This window comes from Mustela erminea, chromosome 10, assembly GCF_009829155.1.
Source record: "Mustela erminea isolate mMusErm1 chromosome 10, mMusErm1.Pri, whole genome shotgun sequence".
In the NCBI taxonomy this organism is placed as follows: Eukaryota; Metazoa; Chordata; class Mammalia; order Carnivora; family Mustelidae; genus Mustela; species Mustela erminea.
Genome location: NC_045623.1, coordinates 14,578,008 through 14,603,803, shown reverse-complemented (window position 1 = coordinate 14,603,803; position 25,796 = coordinate 14,578,008). Strand labels below are relative to the sequence as shown.

The following is a 25,796-nucleotide window of genomic DNA, read 5'->3' as shown; positions in this document are numbered from 1 at the left end:
TCTGGGGCACCTGGGTGGCTCAGTGAGTTAAAGCCTCTGCTTTTGCTGCTTTTGGCTCAGGTCATGATCCCAGGGTCCTGAAATCGAGCCCCGCATCAGGCTCTCTACTCAACGGGGAGCCTGCTTCCTCCTCTCTCTCTGCCTGGTTCTCTGCCCACTTGTGATTTCCATCTGTCAAACAAACAAACAAATAAATAAATAAATAAATTTTTTTAAAAAATTAAAAAAAAAAAAAAAACATGAAAGTTCTGAAAGACAAGAGGTTTCTAAAAGTTTTCCATCCCTCACGGTATTGAAACAGAAGCTGTCATTAGAAGTATAGAGGGAAGGGCACCTGGGTGGCTCAGTCAGTTAAGCCATGGTGACTCTTGATTTCAGCTCATGTAATGATCTTCAGAGTCATGGGATTGAGCCCCACATCAGGCTCCGTGCTCAGTGCCAAATCTGCTTGTCCCACACCCTGCCACGCTCGCTTGCTCTCTCAAATAGAATCTTTAAAAAAAAAAAAAGAAAAAGTATGGAGGGAAGATGGTTGAGGTGACCACTAAACTCCTTTGGACTCTTAAGATTATAATACTCTTCTCTGGAAGGAGAAAAATGGCAGAGAAACAATCCCCCTACCTTCAGCTGAGGAGTTGAACCAGGCTTCTCAAAATAACCAGGTAGGAAGCTGGATGTCTACAACCGAAGGCTCCAAACCGGAAGTGATGGGCAGACAGACCTATCTATGGAGGCAATGTAGAGCTCTTCCCTGGCTTCTGGAAGCTGAAATGTCTTACCCTTAAGTTGCCCTAGACCACAGATGCTTCCCTGGCCAGCAGGCTTTCCTCCCAGGTTCTGGAAGGCACACCTGACTGGAACAAAGAACTGTTGCCCTGTCCCAGTGCTGTAGCTATTTCTACCAGTGTCCCCCACCTTCCTGTTAGAAGCTCAGCTGCTGACTTCCTAGTTCTCCCACTCCGCACACAGCCCCAGAGTTCTGGGTCACTATGCCTAGGTCCCCCACTCCCAGTCCAGTTGACTCTCACATCTGCAGCCTCATACTCCCGGTTCTCCACAGCCCCCAGAGGGAAAGCCAAAGATAGCACATAAACAACAAGGAGATATTCATCTTTATTCTTAGCTTCACATGCCCACAGACTTCTTTTTTATGTGGAGAGACTGAGCCTTTGGGCCACAACTGCTCTCCGTGTTGAGGATTTAGTAATAGTGGTTCCTGGAAGAGGACCGTCACAGCAACTTCGGAGGCTCGCCAACCCTGTGCTACTACCGTCTGCCGCTCCGCATCTCCCATGCAGGCCATGCCCCTTGGAGCCCAGCCCTGTGAGCACAAAGCTTGGAGCCTTCCAGAGTCCAGAGAAACTGATTCCAGGGATCCCAAACCCAAGATGCCAGCTCAAAGCAAGACCTGGTTACCAGGACCCAGAAGAAGGCTGTGGATTCTGGAGGTGGCGTGCTTTGCCAGTCCCACCGTGCTGGCAGGCGCCAAAGTCCAAAACTGGCCTGTGAGTCCAGTCCCTCCGGTTGACCACAGCTCTTACTTCACAGTCTTTTCCCTTGATTTCTTGTGTTTCTTCTGTTCCTCATATTCAAGTATCTTCCGTTGGAAGTAGCCTGCAGGTTCAGATACAGGTATTAGAGGTAAGTCGTCTGGCCACGTGGACGATGATAAACTCAGGGGTAAGAATCAGAAATAACCTCCCTGCTCCCCGTGCTCCCCTGCCGCATCTACATTCCTGTCAGGATCCCCATGTCCTCATGGGCCCCTGGAGAGCGGGGTATTCAGTTTGGCCCAAAACTGGGGCTACAAATAGGATTTTTTTTTTTCAAATAGAATAATTAATAGCAGTTGGCTCCAGATTAAAACAAAGAGCAACTTCCACAAAATGGCATCCCAGAGGCATTTTCTGAGGCTTTAGGTTATTTCAGTCCAACCCCACCGATAAGACTTCTCCTGTAGGCCTCCAGAGCCAGGGCCACACCTGACCTGGACCCTCCCTGGGCTTTGAATGATAGGGACCTGTCACCGTATACCTGCAGAAGGAGTCTGGCTCTTCTCCGCTTCCTGGATGAAAAGGGAGAAGAGCTGTGTCTTCACAAACTTCTTCACAAATCGGCGGATGGCCTTGGAGTTCAGAGCCTTATAGAAGGCCCGTTCTTGGAAGTGGCCTTGCCCATTTGCCTCCCGCTTGATGTAGGAAGCATAGTGTCCCACCGTCTTGACAAAGAACTGCACAAACGGGCCCGAAACATGCTCATTGAGCTGTTCTGAAGCTGCAGGACACACAGAGGCCGTCTCAGAAGAACCACCCACTCCTGCCTCCAGGTGGCTTCCAAGGCAGGCGGAAAGCTCCCAGGGAGGCAGCTGGGTTCGGGCTCATGATTACTGATTAAAATGGGAGACTGGGTATAGGTTCTCTGCCATCGCTTGGGAAGAATAAAATCTCACACTCATACTTGCCCTAGAATCTATGCCCCTGGGACCAGTCCAGGACTGCTGAGTGAGTCCATTTTTGTTCTGGCTGGGATGGTTGGGAATCCCGCCCTCAGGTTCTGTGGAGAAACCCAAAATAGGGGGGACCTAGGACTTACTCCATGGCTCATTGGTCGTCTGACCAAGGGAGTCCAAAATGTCATCCTGAAGCTTAGGCGGAAGGATCTCTTTTTCGTCACCAACCTAGGAGAGAAGAGCTCAGACTCAGAAGTCAAGCAGACTGGGAGGAGGTGCAGTGTTTGTACAAGCCTGAGAGGGGCATGGAACTTACACCCCAACTCCACCCCAAGTTGGCCACGTGGGTGAGAAGCAACAGAAGCTGCTTCTTGGCTTTCCATCGGACTGTAAACATCAGCAAGTTTCCCCTGCATCCCTGTGGCACACGATTTACATCCCTGATCTAGAAGCACCCAAACCGATTGCCTGGTAGTAGAGCCGTCTTTGCCAAGGACTCCTCCAGAGAGGTCTTGTTAGCACGGGTTCTCACCCAGGAAAAGCACTTCAAGTTTGTGCGAGTAAGTGGAGCATGGGAGGGACTGGAGCGATGGAGTTGGCGGTGGGCCTGCAGGGTGCCGGAGCCCAGACACTTACCGACATTAAGAAGGTTCCTTCACAAAGATTCACCAACAGGACCTGAAATAAACACAGAACAAATGGCTTTCTCTCTTCCCGTCAGAGACCCCAGGAGCACTTAGCATCTGCATTTTTGCCTGTGGCTGCACCTGTCAGCCCAGGTGGCAACAAGATCAGCAATTCTCCCTTCCTGCCTGATACCCTCCTTTCTCACCATCCTTGGAAACCCCCAGTCGCCTTCCTGGGAAAAGGTAGGAGGGTGTAGGAACGGGAGGAGGAGTGCTACGGTAGGAGGGAATACAACTGGGGAAACCACAGCCAGTCACTCCCTTAATGAAACACTGATCCTAGGAATGACTTCTATATATGGCACAGTTAGCACATGGCACACATGATGGGCTTTGCACATTTTCTCTCGTTCAATCCTTCCCATAGGAAGGATTTTCTCTCGTTCAATCCTTCCCACTATCCCCATCTTGCAGATGAGGCAAAGAAGTCGCCCAAGTTCCTACAAATAGTAGAACCGGTTTCCAAGCGTAGATGGAGCTGTTCTAGATACCGCATCCCTGTCCTCCCCACGCCTTCAGCTCCCTGCCGTCTTGGTCAGATTTTGGCCAGCACCGGACACTTTTTGATTTTTTTTTTTTTAAAGATTTTGTTTTTATTTATTTGACAGACAGCGATCACAAGTAGGCAGAGAGGCAGGCACAGAGAGAGGTGGGGGGAGTGGGGAGAAGCAGGCTCCCTGCTGAGCAGAGAGCCCGATGTGGGGCTCAATCCCAGGACTCTGGGATCATGACCTGAGCTGAAGGCAGAGGCTTTAACCCACTGAGCCACCAGGTGCCCCATAATTTTTGTTTTTTTTTTAATGCTTGCAACAACTTGATGTACTTGCCTGGGAATCCTACTTTAAAAACTCCCTGGGATCTTTGGGCCTTCCCGCAGGAAATAGGAAGAGAAGGAAATGTGCCAAGGGCAACAGGAACAGGGATGGAAAGGCAGTGAGGAGACTGTGTGTCTGCGGGCTGTGCGAAAGGCGAACACAGGGCTGGCCTTTGAGTTCATCACTGCCGAGGGGCCCTCCATCTAGACCTGACACTATAAATTGGCATCCTGCTGGTTAGATTCCAACCTGCTGATCTGTTTCTCGAAACCTCAGAGTGCTTTTAAATAATTGGAGTTGGTTTCCAATATTTAAATTGGAAATTTTCACATCAAGTTTGCTTTAGGTGCTTCTGAAAAGTCAGTGGCTCTAACACTGGTTGGTTGACGACGTTTCTAAAGGACCGCGTTCAGATGGAACGGAGGGCAGCTGCCTCCCTTAGGAAGGTCTGTGCTCCACAGTTTACCAGGATCCCCCAAAGCCTGGGCTGGCCATTTAAATGCCTGCAGAGCCTGTCTTTTCCTTTAGACTCTGGTCTTGTCAGTACGGTGAACGCTCCTTCTATGCTCCCTTCTTCCAAATAAAGGAAAAGAGCAACTGGAAAGTGTGCCAAAAGAGAGCGCAGGCAGCGTAATCATTCATCATCAGGGGAGAAAAGCTGAACTAGTTCAGGCCTGAGACCACTTTGAATACACAGGCTGGGATGCCTTTCTTTAATCAGGGAAGGCTCTTCATTTCAGGGAGCTAAGAATGTGCATGAAGAATTTTTTTGTGAAGTTCCCCCAAATCTTTCTAGTATTTGCCGTTATTACTGTCTGTCGAGTAATCCCTTCCAGAGCTTTGGTGGGCAGAGAATCCCCCCACAGCCACAGTGGGCCCTGGCCCTCCCCCGTTCCTCATCCCCTGCCCATTTCACAGAGCGGCTGCTGAGGACTAAAATGGGCCAAGGCTCTTGGATAGCAGGAGCTGCAGTCTGGCTGGCCTTGGGGTGTCTTCCTGCCTGGCTGTCAGGGGAGGAGCTAGAACTGCATCATCAGCAAGTTTCATAATTCCTAGGGTTGGGACATTTTAAGTCATTGCCAAACATGGGGCTGATACTCTGACCCAGTTAGTCACATGGCAAAGACTCCCTCAAAGGGCCCGTCTACTCAGCACTTCTGAGGAGGGCTGGGAAGGCCAAGGAAGCAGGAAGGGAAACAGCCTGCTTCTTTACTTCCCAGCAATATTTTGTATAAGAAGGGCTTTGGTTCTCCCTGGGGTGCTAGGTTCCCTCATTGCCTGTGGGGCCTAGAATATGTCAACTGAGTTCTCTGGACCTCCCTTATTTCTTATGGAAGTAGAAGGAGTCCTCCCACCAGGGCTGGTTCCTGCCTCTTCAGTAGCTTAAGACGAGATCCCACCTCTTCCTTTGGTCAGCCCTTTGCGCAGGGTAACAATGCAGATAGACCTAAGGAATCCTCTTAGCTTGAGAGTATAGAGTAAGTTGATCTTCAGAAAGTGGCTACTGACAACTGAAACTGGAGTGCATGTTTTGAGTTGTCTTTCCAACACTGGAGATAGCTTTATGCTACCAATGCCCATTTTCACAACTGACACTTCTGGTGTGTCCAGGGCATTGCAAAGAAATAAGATGACAAAATCAAGTGGGATCTGGACCTATATTCTCATTGGCTGAGTGAACACTGAGGTAGTCAGAAAAATAACCTGGGTTACGTGGGTGGCGCAGCCTGTTAAGCATCTGACTTGATTTCAGTTCAGATCATGCTCAGGTTTGTGAGATCAAGCCCCACATCGGGCTACACATTCTGCTTAAGATTCTCTCCCTCTCCCTCTGTGCATCCCCTGCCCCACCACCACTTGCGTGCACACACACCCCTTCTAAAATAAATTAAAATTAAAATTAAAAAAAAGGAACTCTTGCTACATAAATCTGCATTTTTCAAGACTCATAGTTTGTAGGAGGGCTACATTAGCTCACTTGCAAGGAATGCGAATGAATTCTAATGGGCTGTGTGTTGTATAGACCAGCTGTGCCTGTCCGTTCGGATGAGAGACGGGACAGCCCAGACCCTGCCCTTTGGTAACTGACCTAGGACAGCTGGATGACCCCTGCATGAGCTGCCTCTTACACCCAAAAGGAAACCGCTCGGCAGGAGGAAGCAGCCGCTTACTGAGCATCAATTATGTTAGGCTCCAGGCTATGAGCTTTCTGTATGTTATGTCCCCTCTAATCCCTAGCTAGCACTTGAAAACCACTGTCCGCATTTCTCAGATAAGTAGCTCAGGCTTAAGGAGGTGAAGCAACTTGCTCCGAGTGACGCCGCCCTTAGCCACAGAGAGCCCAGGTCCAACGCCAGTGGTCCTGGAGTCACACCCCCTCCTTCCCACACCGTACCTCTTCCATGGGGCTCTCCATGACCTGCTGCTGGAAGCGCATTTGGACTCCGACCATGAAGGGGGTGGGGCAGCAGACAGTGTCCAGGAGTCTCTCAGGGACAACGGGGATGTAGGTGTGTGCCCAGCTGAAGGGGTAGAGTAGTGCGGCAGCAGCATGGATGCACTGAGACAGGGTGCTAGGGACAGGGCACAGAGAACATGAGTCACAGAGGCCTGCCCGCGCCTCCACCCCTGTGCAGCGCCCACAGTCCCTTCCCCACAGACCGTAGAAGCGAGTCTGGGAGCAGGGCAGGTTGTTGAGTAGCTGGGAGGGGAGGGACAGAAGCCAGAAGAGGCTGAGGCTCCTCTCATCAAAGACAGGGATTCTCTCTCTCTGATCTTTCTTTTCCCCGTTAGTCTTCTCTCTCACCCCCGCACAACACTAGTGGCCCCAAAGAGGAGGAAAGAGGAAATGCCTTCACTCGGGCAGATCACTGGGTGAGCCCATCTATAGGCTCGCCCGGGCGCTAAGGATGTGGATACCAGGAAGTCCAAGGCACTGACCCGGCTTGACAAACTCACAGCGTAGTTAAGGAGACAAACATGTAAACAGTGGAGCAGAGCAGAGAGGCCAAGCCCCATTTCCTCCTGGAGGCTCTCCACCCTCACCCCCAGCCTTTAAGTCTCACAGCTCCCTCTGGCCCCTCGAGGTTATTTCAAGTGAACAGGTCGGTGCCTGAGCTAGTCTGGGAAATTCCTAGATTCCAGGAACCTTTGCCCGGCGACTGCCCGCCGGAAAGTCCCAGAGAGGTGAGCCCTCCACCCTTCCAGTAAAGCATTCCCTGTGTGATTCCCTGTGTGGCTCAGGCGGACTCCTCACCCCGCCCTCCAGCACACACACCCAGCCCCGCTCTCTGTCCTCTCCACAGCCTCTTCATGGATGGCTCTTCGTTCCTCCAAACAAGCCTCAAACCAAGGCCAATAAAAACACGGATGCCGAAACCTGTTTCAGTTCTTGGTATGGAGCTTGTACTTCCTGAGTTAGGAAGATTGGTTTTCTGAGGGTCCAGCCAAGGCTGAGGCTGCCTGGAAGTCCCCTCCCTGCCTGGGCTTCGGGGCCCTGACAAACGCAGTGTGGGAAGGAACTGCGGAGTCTCGGGATCTCCCTGGAGAAAGTGAGCACCCGAGAGACAAATCCTGCCAGCCTGGGCCTCGATCCAGATTAGCTGGCACCTGGAATCACCTTCACTTCTTGAACACTCATCGCAGGGGGAAGGCAGGAACCCCAGCTCTAGCCACAACAGAACCTTCTCATTTTTCTACAGGGTTGAAAGTGGAAGCACTGTTTCCAGAGCAAAAGATTACACCACTTCCCTTAAGGATTTGGCTCACAACTAGTGCCTTTTTGGTTATCACTGATTTTGCAAAAGGTTCAACCCACAGCCCTTACTCCCTGCCCAGACTTCCTTTCCTCTAAAACCCATGATATCCACCTGACCCTCTGGCCTAACTTTTGAGTCCCTAACATCCTTTTCTTCTTCTTCCCTAAAAGACAGAACCAGGGATGTCAGCCCAGTCTCACTGGCTTTCTCCTTCCCACACAGCCACAGAAGGTCAGCCTCCCACTCTTTCCATGTTATTTTTCTCCACCATTCTGTCACATGTCTCCCCAAGGATTCTCACATTTGAAGCCCCGAAGAGGCAGAGACCAAGACATGACAGTATCCTTCTTTGACTATGCCCAGACATATAGTCAACAGAGAACTTAATATTAAGGATAGCAGCTAGCTTTTGTACAGCAAAGAAAACCATCAATAAAATGAAAGAGAAGCCTACTAAATGGGAGAACATGTGTAGATGATCTAATCTGATAAAGGGTTCATATCCACAATATATGAACTCCTACCACTCAGCACCAAGAATCATCACCATCAGGTGATTAAGAAATGGGCAGAGTACAGTGTGGAGATTCCTTAAGAAATTAAAAATAGAGCTACCCTATGACTCTGCAATTGCACTACTGGGTATTTACCCCAAAGATACAGATGTAGTGAAAAGAAGGGCCTTATGCACCCCAATGTTCATAGCAGCAATGGACACAGTTGCCAAACTGTGGAAAGAACCAAGATGCCCTTCAACAGACAACTGGATAAAGAAGATGTGGTCCATATATACAATGGAATATTACGCCTCCATCAGAAAGGATGAATACCCAACTTTTGTATCAACATGGACAGGATTGGAAGAGATTATGCTGAGTGAAATAAATCAAGCAAAGAGAGTCAATTATCATATGGTTTCACTTACTTGTGGAGCATAAGGAATAACATGGAGGACATTAAGAGAAGGAAAGGAAAAGTGAATTGGGGGAAATCGGAGGGGGAGAGGAACCAGGAGAGGCTGTGGACTCTGAGAAACAAACTGAGGGTTTGTGGCGGGAAGAGGGTGGGGGGTTAGGTGAGCCTGGTGGTGGGTATTAAGGAGGTCATGTATTGCATGGAGCACTGGGTGTGATGCATAAACAATGAATCTTGGAACACTGAAAAATAAAATAAAATGAAATGAAAAATAAAATAAAAATTTAAATAAAATAAAAAGTGTTCATGTAGTAGTCCTAAATTCTAGAAAAGAAATGGGCAGAGATTTTTCTAAAGAAGACATGCAGATGGCCTAACACGAAAAGATGACCCACACCACAGATTGTCAGGGAAATGCAAATTAAAACTACAATGAGATATCACTTCACTCCAGTCAGAATGGCTAGTCTCAAAAAGACAAGACATAACAAGTGTTGGCGAGGATGTGGAGGAAAGGAACACTCGTGCACTGTTGGTGGGAATGCAAACTGGTGCAGCCACTGTGGAAAACAGTATGGAGGTTCCTCAAAAAAATTACAAATTAAAATACCATACAACCCAGTAATTCTGCTGGGTGTTTACCTGAAGAAAACAAAAACACTACTTGGAAAAGCTATATGTACACCCATGTTCATGACCGCACTATTCACAATAGCCAAAATACGAAAACAACCTAAGTGCGACCAACTGATGAATGGATAAAGAAGTACGTACAGTGACTATTATACATCATATGAAATAATGAGATCTTGCCATTCATACCAACATGGGTGGACCTCCAGGATATCACGCCAAGTGAAATAAGTCAGACAGAGAAAGATAAATGCCATGTGATTTCACTTCTATGTGGAATTTAAAAAACAAAACAAGACAAACAAAAGGAGAAACCGACTCATACCTACAGGGAACAAACTGGTGGTTTCCAGAATGGAGGTGTGAAGAAGGACAGGCAAAATATGTGATGGGCATTAAGAGGTACAGACTTCTAGTTATGAAACAAAGAAGTCATGGAGATGAAAAGTATAGCATGGGAAACACAGTCAATAATATTATAATAATATTGTATGGTGACAGGTGCTGACTACACTTATCTTGGTAAGCATTGCATAATGTCTAGAAATGCTTTTTTAAAAAGATTTTATTTATTTATTTGATAGAGGGATCACAAGTAGGCAGAGAGGCAGGTGGGGGCAGGGGGAGAAGCAGGCTCCCCACTGAGCAGAGAGCCCAATGCAGGGCTGGATCCCAGGACCCTGAGATCATGACCTGAGCTGAAGCCAGAGGCCCAACCTACTGAGCCACCCAGATGCCCCAATGTATAGAATTGTTGAATCAATATGTTATACACCTGAAATTAATATAACACTGGATGTCAACTATACTTAATAGAAAGTAATTAAAAAATAAAAATACATGAAATAAGTAAAAATAAAGAACAGCCCCCCCCAAAAAAAATCCCAGCTAGCTCTTAATAGTATGTGTGTGCCTGCTAGAGTGGTAGGTACCTGATGTGTGCCCTATTTCGTTTAACCCTCGACACAGCCTTATGATACAATCGTGATCTTGATTTTACAGATGAGATCATGACTTCAAGAAGTGAAGAAACTGACCTAAGGGGAAGCACATAGCTAAGGTAGAAGAATATATTGGATTGGAACCCTGTTCTGCTGATTTCAACACCTCTGCTTTCAACCACTATAGAATACTACATACCCTAAGGTCAAAGACCAGGTCAAGTTTGTCTGCATCTCCCTGATGTTTGACATCTGGCAGACAGTTGACACACAATAAATGTTTGTTGAATGAGTGAATAATGGATGGATGTGTTTGCCCTTAAGGATGACAGACGGGCTTTACCTCCATACCAATATAAGCCTTCTCACCCTGTCCTGTGCCCTCCCTAAGCCATCACATCTGCACCTGCTCTGACTGGTCTCCACCTCAGCTGTCCCAGGAATACTCCGGGCCCTGTTCAGAGATAAATCTGGAACTTTCTTCAGGCGCAGGAAGCAATCAAGTTTGGAGGCAGAAGCAGGGGAATTGCAACAGGTGTTTCTCTACAAGGCTTAGTACAAAATCAGACCTGGAGGCAGAAGGGTGAGCCCACAGGTCCTACAGCCTGATTCCCTCAGAGAGCCCTCCGGCCTGTCCCCCGAACCCAGGAATGCCAGGCAGCCCAGGAGAGCTGCTCGGCAGCTGGACCCACCTGAGACCTTCTGCCAGAAAGATGATTCTTCTCTCCAACACCGCAGATGCAAAGATCTGAAGGATCTGCTCAACACTGAGACACGTCAGCAAAGAACGGAAATCCACGTGTTCTAGGTGGGAGTCCAGGGGCCGAGTCAGAGAGATAAACTGCAGGGGAATTGGAGAGAGGAGGCATCACCACGCTGAACAATCGCAAGGTCTTGAGTTCTGGGCCTCCACCAGCCTCCGCTCCTTTCTCCCCACCTGCCTACATCGGATCCTGCCCCTCCCCTCCTTTCCCTCAAGCTCAGGGCTATGCTGACCCATCCCCAGCCTGGCCCACAGGCTGGCTGTGAGCCCCCCTCCATTGCACACACTTTCTGCTTGAGGGCCTCCCCAGCTTGGGCCCCCCGGGTCACTCTTCTTGTCTCCCCCTCCCTCTGTCTCAGAGGCCCCCCTAATTCGATGCGTGTTTCCCATCATGTACCCAGGCAGCATCCCGTTTCTTCCCTTTCATCACTGTCACACCTTTATAAATTCTGTACTTCATTTGTGTGTTGAACATTTAACATCCGTCTCCCCCACTAGACTTTCAGCTCCAGGAGGTCAGGAATCGCATTGATTGTACTCACCACTTTCCATCCAGAAAATAGTACCGCTTGGAGCATGGCAAGCATTCTATGCTTATTTTTGGAGAAAGGGAAAAGCCTCGCCCCTTATTTTTATGTGGGGGAGCCAAAGTTCAGAGGGACACACTGATCTTCCACAGTCCCCAGGGTCAGGCCTGGGATGCTTACACCAATGTCCTACTTGCGGCCTCAGTGGGCTTAGTGCCTGCAACGGTAGCATCGCCGTGAGGCATGGGTGGGGACGCAGGGGTGGGGATGGATGACAAGAAGAGAGATGGAGGCCATCAGATAGAGACACTGGACACCCACGGGAAGATGATGGGGACTGGGGACAAGCGGCAATTTGGGGGCTGCAGGCAGCATCCATTCTAGTGCCAGGAAACTCAGCTTACGTGTGTCGCTATAAATACAAGTCTTGGTGACTTGAACAGTAAGTAAGGAGGTGCTTGGGAGGATCAGAAACCATGGGTTTGATTTTCAGCTCTGTCAACAAGTCCCGTCGGGCCCCTGTCCCCGCCTGGCTCAGTCTGTCTGTGCTAACCGGCTGGACGGCAGGACTAAAAGAGTGGCACCCCCCAGAGGCTGCCCTCTCCAGCCAGGGAGGGGCTCACACCCTCAGTAACCCACCTCCGTGCCCGAGTCGGGGATGAAGCTCTTCAGAGTGACAGTCTTCCCAGGAGCAGGGAAGGCCGCCTCTCGGAGGCCCTGCATGAAGGGGTAAATCACCGCCATGGAGATCTGGTCCCTCTTCTCCACCTCATCCAGGATCTGCAAGGCACGGGACCTTGGGAGGCAAGGCTCAAAGGCAGCCACTGGGAGGTGGCAGAGGCCTTCCCCCCTCCACTACCCCACCAACCCCACCCCTGCCCTGGTCCAGCCAATCCTTGAGGACCTTCCAGGCCCCTCCGCCAACTGCTCCCCTCTCCTCCCTGGCAGAGCCCAGGCTGCTGTTGACCTGCTGCAAGAGACCTGCCACCTTCTTCCTCTTATCCTCTTCACCGGTCCCCATTCCTCCTAGCGCCTCATGTAAACTGCCTTCCCCCCCCGCCGGAGTCCTCCCAGGGTAAGCCGTCATCCATGACAGCACCATGTCCAGTCAAGCTGGATGCAGCGGGAGCCTGGGAACCTGGGCAGACTCCATCCCTCGGAATCCTGTGTGGAGGAGCACTCCAGCAAGCAAAGGCTGACCGTGTCCCGCCCTCATCCTCCCAAGGGCCTGGGGAGATAAAGCACACTGAAGCTCTTTTGTGGCCACCAAGACCTTCCTTAGAAGGTCCCTTCTAAGGACCTCCTCAGGTGTCCTGGCACTCCAGTTACTCCGGCAGGAGAAGCCCTAGAGACCTCTGCCCTTGGAGGAGTCAGAGCGAGTCTCGGAAAAGCATGTTATGACTCCGTATAGTAACTGTCTTCATATCTGCTCAGTGTTCCGCGTTTCTCCTGTCACTTCATTCGAGTCTCATGCCCGACCACGAGTCAGGGAAGTGAGGGATGTCACACACCTTTGCCAGGTGAGGAACGGGAGACTCCTGCCTCCTAACCTGGGGCTCTCCCTGCTGTCCCGCTCCCCTGCTTTCTTCCCTGACCCGAGGCGGGGCCTGGGCTCTCTGCAGGGCAGGGGAGACAGTCCCCTGGGTTCAGTGCCCACTTTTCTCCGAAATCAAGTCGAGCCCAAGCTCCTCTCTGCCTTGCTTTGCCCGCCAGTGCTGAGGGCAAAGCTCCGCTTGGGGCCCAGGGAGCACAGACAGGTCAGGCAGCCAGGCAGACTGACCCAGGAGCTGAACAGGCCCTGCAGGCCCCGGGGAATCCCGCTGCACCTGTACCTTGGAGAACAGGCCGAAGCAGCCAATGCAGCTGATGATGCAGTACACCTTGGGGAGGCGAGGGCCACGGCCGGTGGGCTGGGGAGGGACAGAGAGGCTCCCTCAGGGCCACCGCCTTCCCCAGGGCTTCTCCCTACTGGGGCTGATGGGGCGCAAGCCCAGAGGTGGGGGCTGGGGGACTCAGAGGGGGAAGTGGGGTCAGAGGAAGAAAGACGTGGCCGGGCAGAAGTTCTGTACAAGGCGGGGCAGCAGGAAGGCCAGAGCAGCCCCCAAAGTCAAAAGCTAATGGCTTGGAAGGGGCCAAACACTGCCGCCATCAGTGCCAGCACCATTTGGGGTCTGCAGAGAGAGGGAGCAAGCATGCTGTGGAGATGAGGGACAGGCTAGAGGCAACAACACTGTACAAGGGACTTGGAGAAGCCTCTGCAGACCCAAGTATCATTGAATTCTGGTCCCTGCTTCAGGAGGCTCCAGGGGCCAAGGCAGCTAGGCATGGGCACGGAGGCTAGAGAGAGGATCTGGTGGGAACCTCCCACAGGACGAGCTATTGGAAGCCTGGGGACAGCGGAGACCACAGCCGGGCCAGCAAAGGTCCCGTGGGTTGGCAAGGAGGGGCCTGCGTCCCCGTACTGCAGGGGTATAGAGGGCGCTAACGTGACAGCAGGGGCTGGACCGGGCTCTCCAGGCAACCGCCATTGCCAGGGAGCCGAGGCTTTTGCAGCTGAAGCTCAAGCAAGCCCAGCTGTGGAGCGCAGTGGGCTGCAGAGAGGAGGGGGCAGTTCTGAGTGGCACAGACCAAGAGGCGCCTGCAGTAGCCGATCTTCCTGCTCCCATCCACGTTGGTCAGGACGAAGGAGAAGGTCTCCCTGAGGAAGAGAAGACATATGGTTTGCATTTACTCACCAGATCCTAAGAGAGGAAGGTGGTTGGCCTCAGACAGATGCTGAGGGGGGTCAGGAGGGCAGCGGAAGCTGCTGATGAATCATGAGAGTAATAATCACATCAGTAATTTATTAAATGCGTATCGGTAGCTAGCTCTAAACATGCCCCCTCATTTCATTCCCAAAACAATCCGTTGAGGTGGATTCAGTTGTTATCCCCACTTTAAGGACAAAGGCATCGAGGCTGAGAAGGTTGTTCTTATCCAAAGTCATTCGACTCAAATGTTTTGAGGCAAAATCCAAACTCAGGCAGCCAAATCCCAGGGCTGATGCTGAGAGGGACTTTGCCACACTGCCTTCTCAGAAGCCAAAGGCCTTGCATAAAGTCCAGCTTTGGCAAGAAGCAGTCAACCGTGGCAACCGTCATTCCCAGGACAGGTGAGACATTCTTGCCCTTCTCTGGACACAGATGACAGATGGGTCAACGTGGTTGGCCCAGATCGTTGGCCCTGGGGGACTCCAGGCAAGATGTTTATAAGGGAGTCGACTCCAGTCCCTCCCCTTCAGGAGGGAAGCTGGTGAGAAACTGGCGTATACAGCGAGGGAGGGAGCCACAGGGCCCAGGGAGCTCGCACCTCTCTCTTCTCCCCCTGTCCCAGATTCCTCGGTCCGAGGCCTGAGCGGTTACCTGGGATACTCTGTGAGTGAGGCCCACTCATTGCCATCTGGGAAGCAGAACAAGGGGATGGCCCCGAGCAGCCGCTCCTCCTCTTCCTGTTGTCCCCGAAGCAGGTTCTCCCTCTAGAAGGAAGAGCAAGAGACCAGGGAATTGTGGAGGTCATGGCCGGCCGGCAGAGAGGGCCTCATGGCTGGCAGGCTTCTTTTGTGGATCTAGGGCAGTTTGACGATAAGCCTTCCTGCTGGCATGGTGGCTCAGAGTGTGCCTCTAACCAGCCCTCCCCACAGAAACTTCATTCTGGCGCTGGATGCACCCCAAGGCTGAAACAGTCCCTCCTAGGCCAAATCTACATGAGCCCAAGTTAGACATCAGGACCCTAAGGCCCCACATAGGCAGGAAGGGAGCCAGGGCTTCACTGAACACAGAAAGGCCCAGAGGCTGCCTGGCCTCCTGGGAGGGCCACGTGGGAGAGCTACCACAGCAGAGCAGAGTAGTGACTCATTCAGCTGTCGAGCCGTCGGGGTGCACAAGAAGGACACCCCATCCCCACCCTTGACCCTACCCCCAGAGCAGACTAGAAGGAGCCTGGCGTTTGGGCTGCAGCCGCAGACAGAGCCTGCCCACCAGCGGAGACCTGGCCCCACCCTCTCCTTCCCACCCACCCCAGAGAGGGGATGCTGGCCAGGAGGTCTGGTGGAAGGCAGGCCTCTCTACAGAGAAAGGTGGCTGAGGACAGAATTTGGAAGAATGAGGAGGCCCCCCAAAAGGGGCAGAAGAACCAGCCTCGTTTCTCTGCCAGGGAGCCCAGGTCAGTTCCTCACAAAGAAGCCAGACCTAGATTCTGTGGGTGATAACAGGAAACGGGGCTGGGCCTGAAGGAAACGGGAGCACCGAGCATAGGGCGGCTCCAGACTCAAGCCCTGGCAGGGTGGAGTGGGGAAGAGGGCATCCCTCCCCCCACCGCCTCTCAAACACCCAAATCCTGCCTCACCCTGCCTCCTCCTTCCATCCTTACCTTGGGAAACTGGTAGGTGATGGTGGGCTCATAGTCAGGCCCCGGACTCTTTTTTTTGAGGGAAACCACGAGGAGGTATTCAAAGAAGTGTTGCCCTCCAGCGAAGGCGGGCAGACAGTGCTCCTGGGGCCTTTCTGGCTCCTTTACAGGGTCCCTTGGATTATCCTGAAGAGATCCTGAAAGCAAGACACCAAGGCCCACTTGGTATTTCAGTGGCCCGTGCCCCAAGGGATCTGCGTGGCTCCAGAGAGCCTCGCCCCTCAAGGCCACCATGCCGACGCCGAGATGCCCGGAGCCTGCCCAATGACTTAGTGCCCGGAGCACGGGGAGAGCCACCCGGATGGTTTTCATGCCTGCCCTGGGAGATTTCTGAAAGCACAGGGAGCCAAGAGGAGAACAGAAACCGCTGATTTGGAAGCCAAGGAAATGTACTGGGGAGCCACTGTGGAGGCAGAGACTGGGCCCATTCAAAGGCGCCCAGGGCAAGACCCGAAGCAGGAAAGACTACGTAGAGATGGACCTGAATCAGAGCAGGTCCTAGGGCCATGTGTCTGTGGCCACACTGGCCCCTATGGCTGGCATGACCGGCTCTGCAATCTAATAGGGGAAGCATCCTGGCCTACGCACATGGGGGACCAAGTGGAGGTCAGGCTATAGAGACTTTATGTGGAAGAGAAGGAAGAAGCATTTCAAGGAGGAAACAGCCCCGTGGGAGAGGGTCACCCTAGAAAACAGGAAGTGGGCAGTCCAGTCCAGACCTGCTCGGAGTCGAGGCAGCCGGCTGTGGAAGAGCCTGAGCATCCCGCCTACCACTTGTCCTTCCATCTCCTCCAGCCTGCGGGGGCCATGGAGCGTCTCCCCTTCCTCAGGACACAGGCTGGCTACAGAAAGTCTAAGGAGTGGCTGCCGCTTCCGTCTCCAGCCACAACTCCATGAAGCCACGCCAGGCGCTGCCTTCCAGAGAGAGGAGAGCGGCTTCCATGCTGAGCACCCAATGATTGAGCAAGAAGGATGTGACGGGACCCAGGAAGGCAGCTGAACGCCCGCGTTGACAGAGGCAGCATCCTGGCACTGCTGCTCTGACCTCAGCTCCTCCCAAGAGCCCCGGGGTGTGGCAAGAAAAAAGGTCATGAGCAAACACCTCTAAGGCCCAGCTGTTTCTGGGCTAAGGGCTTTGAATCCTGTGCTGCGGACTGTGCCGTGGGTTTATGGACAACCTTGGGACAGTGAAGAATGCGCAGCAGCAGCAGACTGGGCACCAGAACCTCTCCAGCCCCAGGACAGGGATTTTTGTATTCCTGTAACTTTGATTCCTGACCTTTCACATCTCAACTTGATTCACTATGGCCAAAAAACCCTGCGAGGCCCCCCTGCTGCACATGGAAGCTTCCAGAACTTCAGGACTGCAAGCAAGCGCACGATACCAAACCTTTCCCACAGCCAGCATGCCACTGCCTCTCCTGATTAAGATAAATAGACTCGGCTCATTAATTTCCTCCATGGAAAATTTTTTCTAGCTAAAGAGTTGTGGAAATCGATCCAAACCTTAAAACCCTCCTCTCCTGGACGTAAAAAAGAGAGCAAATCCATCTCTGAGCTGGTGAGTTCCTGGTATGTCAGGATGATCTACAATGGTGCATCTCTTACCACCTATGATATATCCTTTTTCTTTTTTTTTTTTTTTAAGATTTTATTTATTTGACAGAGAGCACAATCAGGGGGAATGGGAGAGGGAGAAGGAGAAGCAGGCTCCCCGCTGAAGGACTCCATCTCAGTACCCTGGGATCATGCCCTGAGCTGAAGGCAGATGCTTAAACCTCTGAGTCGCCCAGGCATCCCCCTGCAATATATCCGAAGACTGACTTCTCTCACGGGACCCACTCCGGGGCTCCAGCAAAGAATGCCTCCTCCCAGATAGGAAGCACTGAGTCAGGACATTCCCCCCACCCCCACCCCGTGGCCCACAGTAGGGGACTGGTTGCATCAGCAGCCTGAGGCTAACTCCGTGACAGTGGAAAGCTACGAGGTGATCCTGGCCCCACCCCCAGTCCTGCTCAGTCTTTTATCCCTGTTGGGTCAGGTCAGCTAAGAGCAGAGCAGCTGGCCCCTTGAGCTCTAGTGGTATCTCAACGCTGTGTCTGGAGGCTGGGGAAAAAAGAAAAATAGCACTAAGTCACCTGGGAGTCTCACATAAACTTCCGAATGAGCAAATTTGTGGGCTAAGAGCCAGGAGGCAAAAGGGTTTGGTGGCCCTGTCTGTGCTTCAGCAAAGAATTAGCAGACTTCTGGCAGAAAGTGGGTTGCTGGAATATGGGGAGATGGCTGTCTTGTTCTTAAGAGCTCCAGACCAGGCTTTTGTGGGACTAGTAAGAGCCAATACTTGGGGATCCAGACATGACTCCTGGGGAGAAGCCCAATCACAGTAAATAAGGATGTCACAAAAGCTGTAATGGTGAGGACAATGACCCAGAACACTCAGAATTGTCGCTACGTCTTACTCAAAACGGGCAGACTTGTTCACAATCCTCACCACCTGTCTGAGGAACAAGTATTGTCCTGATACAGATGGGGAAACTCAGGCACAGAATAATTCAGGGGCTATTTAGGGACTATTAACAGAGTCTGTTTGGAGTAGGAATTATGAGAGTTCCATGTCTATGTTCCCACCTTCTGGATGCAGTACACTCCAAATATCCCACCAATGTAGGGTGCCTCCTGTTTGCAAAAGTCTTTGAGAACCCAAATCTTTTCACTGATCGTTCCAGAACCTCAGGAAATTATTCCTTTCCCTAAACCCTGGGTTTAGGGGTTGCATTTTCAGCCCATTTCCTCCTGCATTATCAGGAGAGCCTGGAGAACAGCAAAACACGCAAAATCAAACAAAAGAAGTTATTAAACTTTTGGGCTGCAACCCAAGAAATCCAGAAAAGGATTGCTTTCTTCTTCCTTTCAAAGAGGTTTATCAACACAAGAGAAAAGCAGAAAAGAAAACACTCTACCCTATTAATATAGGCCATCTCATTTAATCCCCAGAGCCCTGGAATGAAATTACTGTCCTGAGTTTTTCAGTTGAGGAGGGAGCCACCCTTTCCAGGGAAGTCAGGAGTCTGGTTACACTTGTTCCTGCACCAGGAAACTCCTCCCACAGGCACCCGAGTAAAGTTACAGAACCAGCTAGAATATAGGTGAGGGAACTTTCTGGAACTTTGATTTGGAAAGCTGGCCTTTCCTTTTCTAGCTCAGCAGCTCCCAACTCAGGACCACCCCCACTGCCACGTCTTCGCACCAGGATGACTTACACATGCATGTACACACACACACACACACACACACACACACACACCACCTCTTATCACACAATTGCCCTGAGGACAAAAGGGCAAAAGAAGACGGGAACTCCTTAGAAAGGTGGAGGATGGTATGGAAGATGAAAAGGGCACACTCTCCTGGCCTGACAGGTGGCTGACCTCAGAACAGGTAATACAGGCTGCTCATCTCACAGCTACTCTCATGCCCAGGTAGCTGCTTCAGCTGCAATCATCAGCCCAGTTTGGGGGCTGGGGTGTGTGGAAACAACTGGAATGTCTCTTCGTGGCTGCAAAAAGCAGAACTCTTCCATTCACATGGATTTCTGAGAGTTAAGGGTGCCCAGTAAAGAGCAGACCAGTAAGTCTCCATAGAAAAGAGGACACTAGGGGTGCCAGAGTGGGTCCCCACTCTGGTCTCTGACCTCTTTGCCTTGAAAGGGACCAGATACTGGAAGCCTGTGTTTAGGGTGAACAGCAAGGTCTGTGGGGGTGGGGCGGGGGGGGTGCAGGAGTGATGGTAGAAGGGACACTGATCTCATTCCCAGATCTCCCCGTTTCCCAGGCCTGGAGTAGGAAGGGTTCTCACTCAACTTTTTGATTGCCAATGTTAGACAGCTTGGAATGGCCCCAATTTACTCTCTAGTTGGCTACTTTCTCCTCAGTCGGTAGGACCTCTGGGCAAGTATCTAAGGGTTCCTGCTGCCCAGCCACAAGACGGGCTACTAGCAAATCGAAATAAATGTTTGTTGAATGAATTAAAAACATGAATGAACAACTAATGGCGTTCTTGCAAAGCCAGTGCCCCTGCTAAGAAGAAAGGGATCGAGCAGTGACTTCTGATTGAAACCCCACAACCCTGTAATTATTTTCCCCTCACCTGGGGGGGGCAGAAGGGGGGTGGTGGCGGGTGTCAGGAGCCACAGGAGGTGCGCCCTGTCTGGATAACACACTCTAAGGCAGCAGCAAAGCAGGTCTGTCCCCGTCTGCTGGGGGCCACGCTCTCCCCGGCCCCGCCGCCACCCGCAGGTGGGGGTGGTCACGTCGGGGAGCCGAGTTCCTGTCGAGCCCAGCGGCGGGGCGGGGCGGGACTGAGGCGGGGGCTCCCGGAGGGCGCCTCGAGCACACTGCGGTTGCACCACAAGCTTCCTGGCTGGAAGGACACGTGGCCCCGGGGCCCCACAAAGGCTTCCTTTGGCCCGCCACCTCCCCCTCGCCCCCAAGGGCCCGGCCGCTCTTCAGACCTCCGACCCCGCGGCCACCTGGCCCCGTCCCTTGCACCTGTGTCCGCCCTCCCGCTCACCTGGCGCCAAGGCTGCGCTCCTAGTGGCCCTCGGACTGCCGGCGGAGCCGCCCCCCCGCGCCGAGCTCCCCCCGCCCCCAGCCCCGCCAGCCTAGTGGCCGGGCCTCCGACGTCGGTGCCGCCCCCGCGCCCCAGCCCCGCACTAACCCCCGCGGCCGCGCTTCAGTCTCAGGCTGGCTCGGAGGCGGCGGCCGAGCCCGTCCATGGCCCGGCGAGTGCCCGGCGCCGGTCCCGGGTCCGCGCCGGCCCCGCCCCCAAAGCTCGCCTTTCGCGGGCCCGGCACTTTCGCTTTCACGCGGGGGGAGGCCGAGGGCACAGGCCCGGGACGAGGCGGCGCACCTTCCGGACTGCGGGCCAACCCCCGGCGCACCTGGGCGGGCCGGCTTTGCCCTCGGGCCCCCGGCGGGGTGGCGTGGGTGACAGAGGGCGCTCGACGCGCGTCCGCGAGGAGGCGGCGCCACCGCGCTCCCACCCTCCGTGGGGCACCCCGGGAAGTTCGACTTGCCGGAGCCCGCAGTCCCCAAACGCGCGGGTGCGACGCGGTCGCGCCCTACCTCGGCGGACGGGCTGGCAGTGCCCACTGGGCACCCCTCTGGGCACCCGTGCCTCTTCCAGGTGGCTCCGGACTTACCTCAGAGCGCACAGAATTCTCGGAGTCAGCACAGGCTTCCACCTTTCATCTCTCCCCACCCTGCAGCCGCTTTAGCCTCTGGCCAGTTCCAGCACTTTGGCGTTCTGAGTCCTTGCACCGCAGGGCACGTGTCCTTCCCTCTTTTCCCTGTTTCACTTCCGTAAGAAGCAGTGAGCCATCGAGCCAACGGCTGCCCTTTGGGCTCCCAAGGAGGGACAGGAGAGGCGCTTCGCGAGTTCTGACCCTGCCTTCCCTCCGGAGCGTTCTCTGGCAAATCAGCAAAGTGGGGGTAATTCCTGCCCTGCGGCCCCCACAGAGATGTGAAAGCTGAGGAACAGAAAGTTCTTTGTAGACTCTTCTGTGATAGGAATGTAAGGGATGATGATGGTGGTGGTGGTGACCATGATGATGATGGATGATAATGATGATGTCAGTGGCAGCTGTCTGCACTCGGGGTCTAATCCCAAATCCCATACAGCCTTTCAGTTCCTCCTCCACCCTTATATTCATTGGCTTCCAAACACACAGAGACTTCAGGCTTCAGTGGTCAGACATAAAAATTTGCATCTGATAAACCCCACTGGCTTGTGGGCCATCTGCCGGCTCTCTTCTCCCTCCCAGGTGGACCTCTGTAGGGTGGGAAGGGTGGGATGCATGCAAAGTCCATCGGAGGTGTCTCCATTCACAGAGGTTTTAGTCTCAGTTTTAGGGTGGGAGGCAAAGGGCAGAAGACACAGCCAGAAATATGTCTGGGATCTATAGAAATGACCCTCGGACTTACAGCTCCTTTCCCTCTCCCATGAGTGGCCTCCAGGTACCTCTTCTGTCACAGACAGGGTGGGTGAGCAGGAGTGGAGAATCCAGCCCTGGTATTAAACTGTCTAGTCTTTGCCAGGAGGTTCTAAAAGTTGTCTGTACTCTGGGCCTATGCAATTTTGTACTTAATTACATGGTCAGTTTCTGTTCTCTATTCTCTGTGTGTTACACCCTCGTGCAAGGACACATCTCTTCCCTAAGTATCTTCTCTTGGCTTCCCTGGTATCCTGTGTTTCTCTGTGTAAGTATTGTGATTGTTCATGATCAACTTGCCAAGATGGTTGAATATTATTGTGCCTTAATTTTCCCAACCTATTTTACGGTGGTGCTAACCAAACTACTTCCTTCCTTTAAAAACAGAGGAAGAAATATGGGCATGTTCACACTAAAAAGGCATGCATGGATGTTCATGGAAATCTGATCTGAAATAGCCTCAAACTGGAAATAATTTCGAATGTCCCTAAACAGTGAAATGTATGGACTGTGGAATAATCTTACAATGGAGTACTATACAGCAGTTAAAATGTAAGTAAAACCCCTGCTGCCTGCAACATGGTTACATCACACACATGTGATGTTGAGCCAGAGGACCAGACACAGAACAGCACATAATGTAAGGTTCCATCTACATGAAGTTAAAAACAAGCAAAACAAATTCATGGTATGAGAAACCAGGATGATGGTAGATTTATGAAGGAAGGAGGAAGGAATGATTGGAAGAACAACATAGGGCTTCTGGGGTGCTGGGAATGTCCTAAGGCTTTACCTAGTGGCAGATACACAGATGTGTTCACTATGTGATCATTCTTTGCATTGTACATGTTTATGTATTTTTCTATATGCATATGAGTTTAATTTAATCTTATTCATTTTTTAAAAGATTTTATTTATTTATTTGAGAGAGAGAGAGAGAGAGTGTGTGTGTGTGTGTGTGTGTGTGTGTGTCTGAGCTGGAGGGAGAGGGAGAAAGGATCTGAACCAGACTGTACTGAGCGAAGAACTCAATATGGGGTGGGATCCCACGACCTCAAGATCATGACCTGAGCCGAAACCAAGAGTTGGCTACTCAACAGACCGAGCCACCCAGGTGCCCCTATATGAGTATAATTTTAAAGGATTCTTAAAATACTCATGAGGACCTAGGGTGACATAAATGAAGGGATAAGCCAGGTGAGAATGAGGAAGTACAGACAACACTAGGAAAGTTAATTGAAATGTTGGGTTAAAATGGAAAAGATAAGAAGGTGTTTATATAAGCCTAGGGATGGGAACAAACAGGGACAGGAAGTAAAGTAAAGAGAATGGCAGGTGGATCAAAGTCTAAGAGGAGGGGAGACGGCCTAGGTACAAGATTGGCTTCAAAAGGGAAAAGAGAACTTTATGTGAAGGGGAAAGCAGGATATGAGAATGGGTAGGATGCTGACAGCTTTGTAGATGAGAAAGTGAGAAGTTAGAGGATAGAACAAGACACCTCAGTTTCTGCTAAAAGTTTTTCTCTTCTTTTCTTCCTGTAGCTGCCATTTCCCACATTATTCCACAGGTTACTCTCCCAGAGTCTGGTGGTGGAGCAGAAAGAAAATGACATGGGTCACCTGGGTGGCTCAGTGGGTTTAAAGCCTCTGCCTTCGCTCAGGTCATGATCCCAGGGTCCTGGGATCGAGCCCCGCATTCAGCTCTCTGCTCAGCAGGGAGCCTGCCTCCCCCTCTCTCCCTGCCTGCCACTCTGCCTACTTGTGATGTCTGTCTGTCAAATAAGTAAATAAAATCTTAAAACAACAAAAAAAGGAAAATGACTTGAGCCTTTCTTGGAAGTCTTGAAAGGAAGTTCCCAAGGGAGTTTTATTCAGGGAGGTAGCATGGCAGAATGGACTGACATTGGACTCAGCCCTACCTGTCGCTTACTTGCCCCAAAGCCTGAGGCTGGCATTTCCCTGAGCCTCACTCTCCTCTGAGATAATAAAATCACCTTGCCGTGGGGGTTGCGAGCACTAGAAAGAACATGTTGTAATCCAAATGTCCAAACCTCATGCCCAAAATCACCATAGCCTACACTCTGTCTCCTTTCATGGCAGAAGTACTTACTATCTTTTACCAGGCTCCTGTTTCCAGGGAGTCCTGAGAAACCCTTAAGAAGTATTTACATGTTCTACAGACCAATTCTGGTAGCTGCTTGTCATCGTCATAGGGATCCAAACTACTGCCCTCTCTTTCCACAGTTATGTCCATTTTCCTCTGTTCTCCCTGTGCCATTTTGCCCAACCTGGGGATTGAGATTGATCCTACCTCCAGTTCCATACAGTGACTGTTAAGATCAGGAAAGAAGTTTTGTTAAGACTTTGCTGAAGGCTTAGTGATGTGATAAGTATATTGCCAAAGTGGGAACTTAGAAGCCAAGTATCACTGCTCTTGGGGTCTACACCAGGGTCCTCTCCTGGATACTTCTCTGCCTGCCCTCAGCTCCACCCACCCCTCCCCATGCTCCAGAGGCCAGATGACCTGAGTGCAACAGAAATGCTCTGGAGTCCAGCCCTGCCTCATACTCATTTCTTCTAGAATGACCGACAATGACAATGTTTATTACCTTCAGGGGAGAGTGCAGGCCCATACACAGTACGTGATCACTCTTGCCCCTTGGCACAAAGTCACCAGAACAAAAACAAAATCAAAGACCACTCCAAAGGATGGGCTGATACAGAATAATATTATTGATAGTCCTGTACAATTCCTCTTCAGAGCTTGAGGTAAACAGAAGCTCAGCCATCTAGCTAGCCTTCAGACCATCTTGGAGTTTGGGCTTCTGATCTCCTGTGATAAATGACTTGGACAATAACCGATACATCTACCAGGAAAAAGCCATGGTGGCCAGGATTTGTAAAGGACATCTGAATAATGGAAACAAAGATGACCTTTTATATTATAGTAAAGAGCTTCTAGAGCCAAAGTTCTCAATCTCTCTCTTTCAGACAAGAGCTTGCGCTCTCCATTTGCATAACCTTGACCAAACCTTGACCCTCCCGCTTGTAAATCAGATCCTGTTACAGCCTCAGTTCACACTATTGCCTTTGTTTCTGCACAAGCACTTGTAACAATTTGTAGTTACACATATATTTCTGAGATTATTCAACTATTCTCTCCTTTTCTAAAGTTTTCCCCAAGAAGCATCAATTGTGTCTCTTTTGCTTAACTCCATGTCCCAGGTGCACACACGGTAATCAGTAAATATTTGAGGGAATAAATGAATGGATGAATCAAAGGATAGTCTGCCCTTAACTTCCACCTCTAAAGAGACAGGGAATTACTTGAAATATTTTTGTTCTTCTGGGTTCTACTCAGGGCGAACACTTAGGTTGCATAACATCCATTATGCCCTTTATCTTTGCTGGCAGAGTTGTATCACGTGGGCGGAATCTGATCAAAGAAGTCCCAGTCTCCTTTCTCGAGCTTCATTTATAGTGGGCAGGCGACTCAGCTCTGACCAGTAAGGAGACATCTATTCTGGTCAAGGGGCGATCTGCTGGGGACGTCTGGGACAGGTTCCTCTAGAAGGGATGGTGTTTTTCTGCTTCTAGACATCACTAGGTTTGGATATGACAGGAGTGGCTGAAATGAAGCCAGCGCCTGCGCAGAACGGGGCCAACATGCTCTCTGAGTAAAAGGGCAGGTGCCTGGTGCAACTGGCGGGAGCCTGCAGGTGCTTCAACTCTGGGCTTCTTGTTACCCAAAGGAACAGTTCTCCTCACAGATTACAGCAGTGAGCTTTCTAAATGCATCTAACATGGCATCCAACACAAAGACACATGCATGTAATTTGCAAAGATTATAAAAAAAAATCACTGTGCAAGGTGTT

General features: G+C 51.4%; 2 protein-coding genes across 9 annotated transcripts; one reads left to right on the top strand and one right to left on the bottom strand.

The window, feature by feature from the left end:
• Positions 1-1,094: 1,094 nt before the first annotated feature.
• DENND2D (DENN domain containing 2D) lies at positions 1,095-20,732 on the bottom strand. 4 transcript variants are annotated; one of them, XM_032301575.1, is made up of 12 exons: positions 20,650-20,732; positions 15,895-16,070; positions 14,889-15,001; positions 14,116-14,185; positions 13,320-13,397; positions 12,127-12,267; positions 10,890-11,038; positions 6,346-6,523; positions 3,086-3,127; positions 2,593-2,677; positions 2,035-2,274; positions 1,095-1,614 (listed from the first exon to the last, which is right to left on the bottom strand). In XM_032301575.1, exons 1-12 carry the CDS (start codon positions 20,705-20,707, stop codon positions 1,538-1,540), a joined length of 1,407 nt encoding a protein of 468 aa, XP_032157466.1. In that variant the 5' UTR covers positions 20,708-20,732; the 3' UTR covers positions 1,095-1,537. The 4 variants fall into 4 exon arrangements, with proteins under 4 accessions (XP_032157466.1, XP_032157463.1, XP_032157464.1 ...); XM_032301572.1 differs by lacking the exon at positions 20,650-20,732 and adding an exon at positions 16,653-17,123; XM_032301573.1 differs by lacking the exons at positions 13,320-13,397; positions 20,650-20,732 and adding an exon at positions 16,653-17,123.
• Positions 17,263-23,584, top strand: LOC116566913. Of its 5 annotated transcripts, none has more exons than XR_004276044.1 (3): positions 17,263-17,494; positions 22,310-22,474; positions 23,464-23,584. XR_004276044.1 is itself a non-coding variant. In XM_032301576.1 (2 exons), exons 1-2 carry the CDS (start codon positions 20,706-20,708, stop codon positions 22,373-22,375), a joined length of 783 nt encoding a protein of 260 aa, XP_032157467.1. In that variant the 5' UTR covers positions 20,686-20,705; the 3' UTR covers positions 22,376-22,845. The 5 variants fall into 5 exon arrangements, 1 of the variants encoding a protein (XP_032157467.1); XR_004276043.1 differs by lacking the exon at positions 17,263-17,494 and adding an exon at positions 20,686-21,422; XR_004276046.1 differs by lacking the exon at positions 17,263-17,494 and adding an exon at positions 20,932-21,504.
• Positions 23,585-25,796: the final 2,212 nt, after the last annotated feature.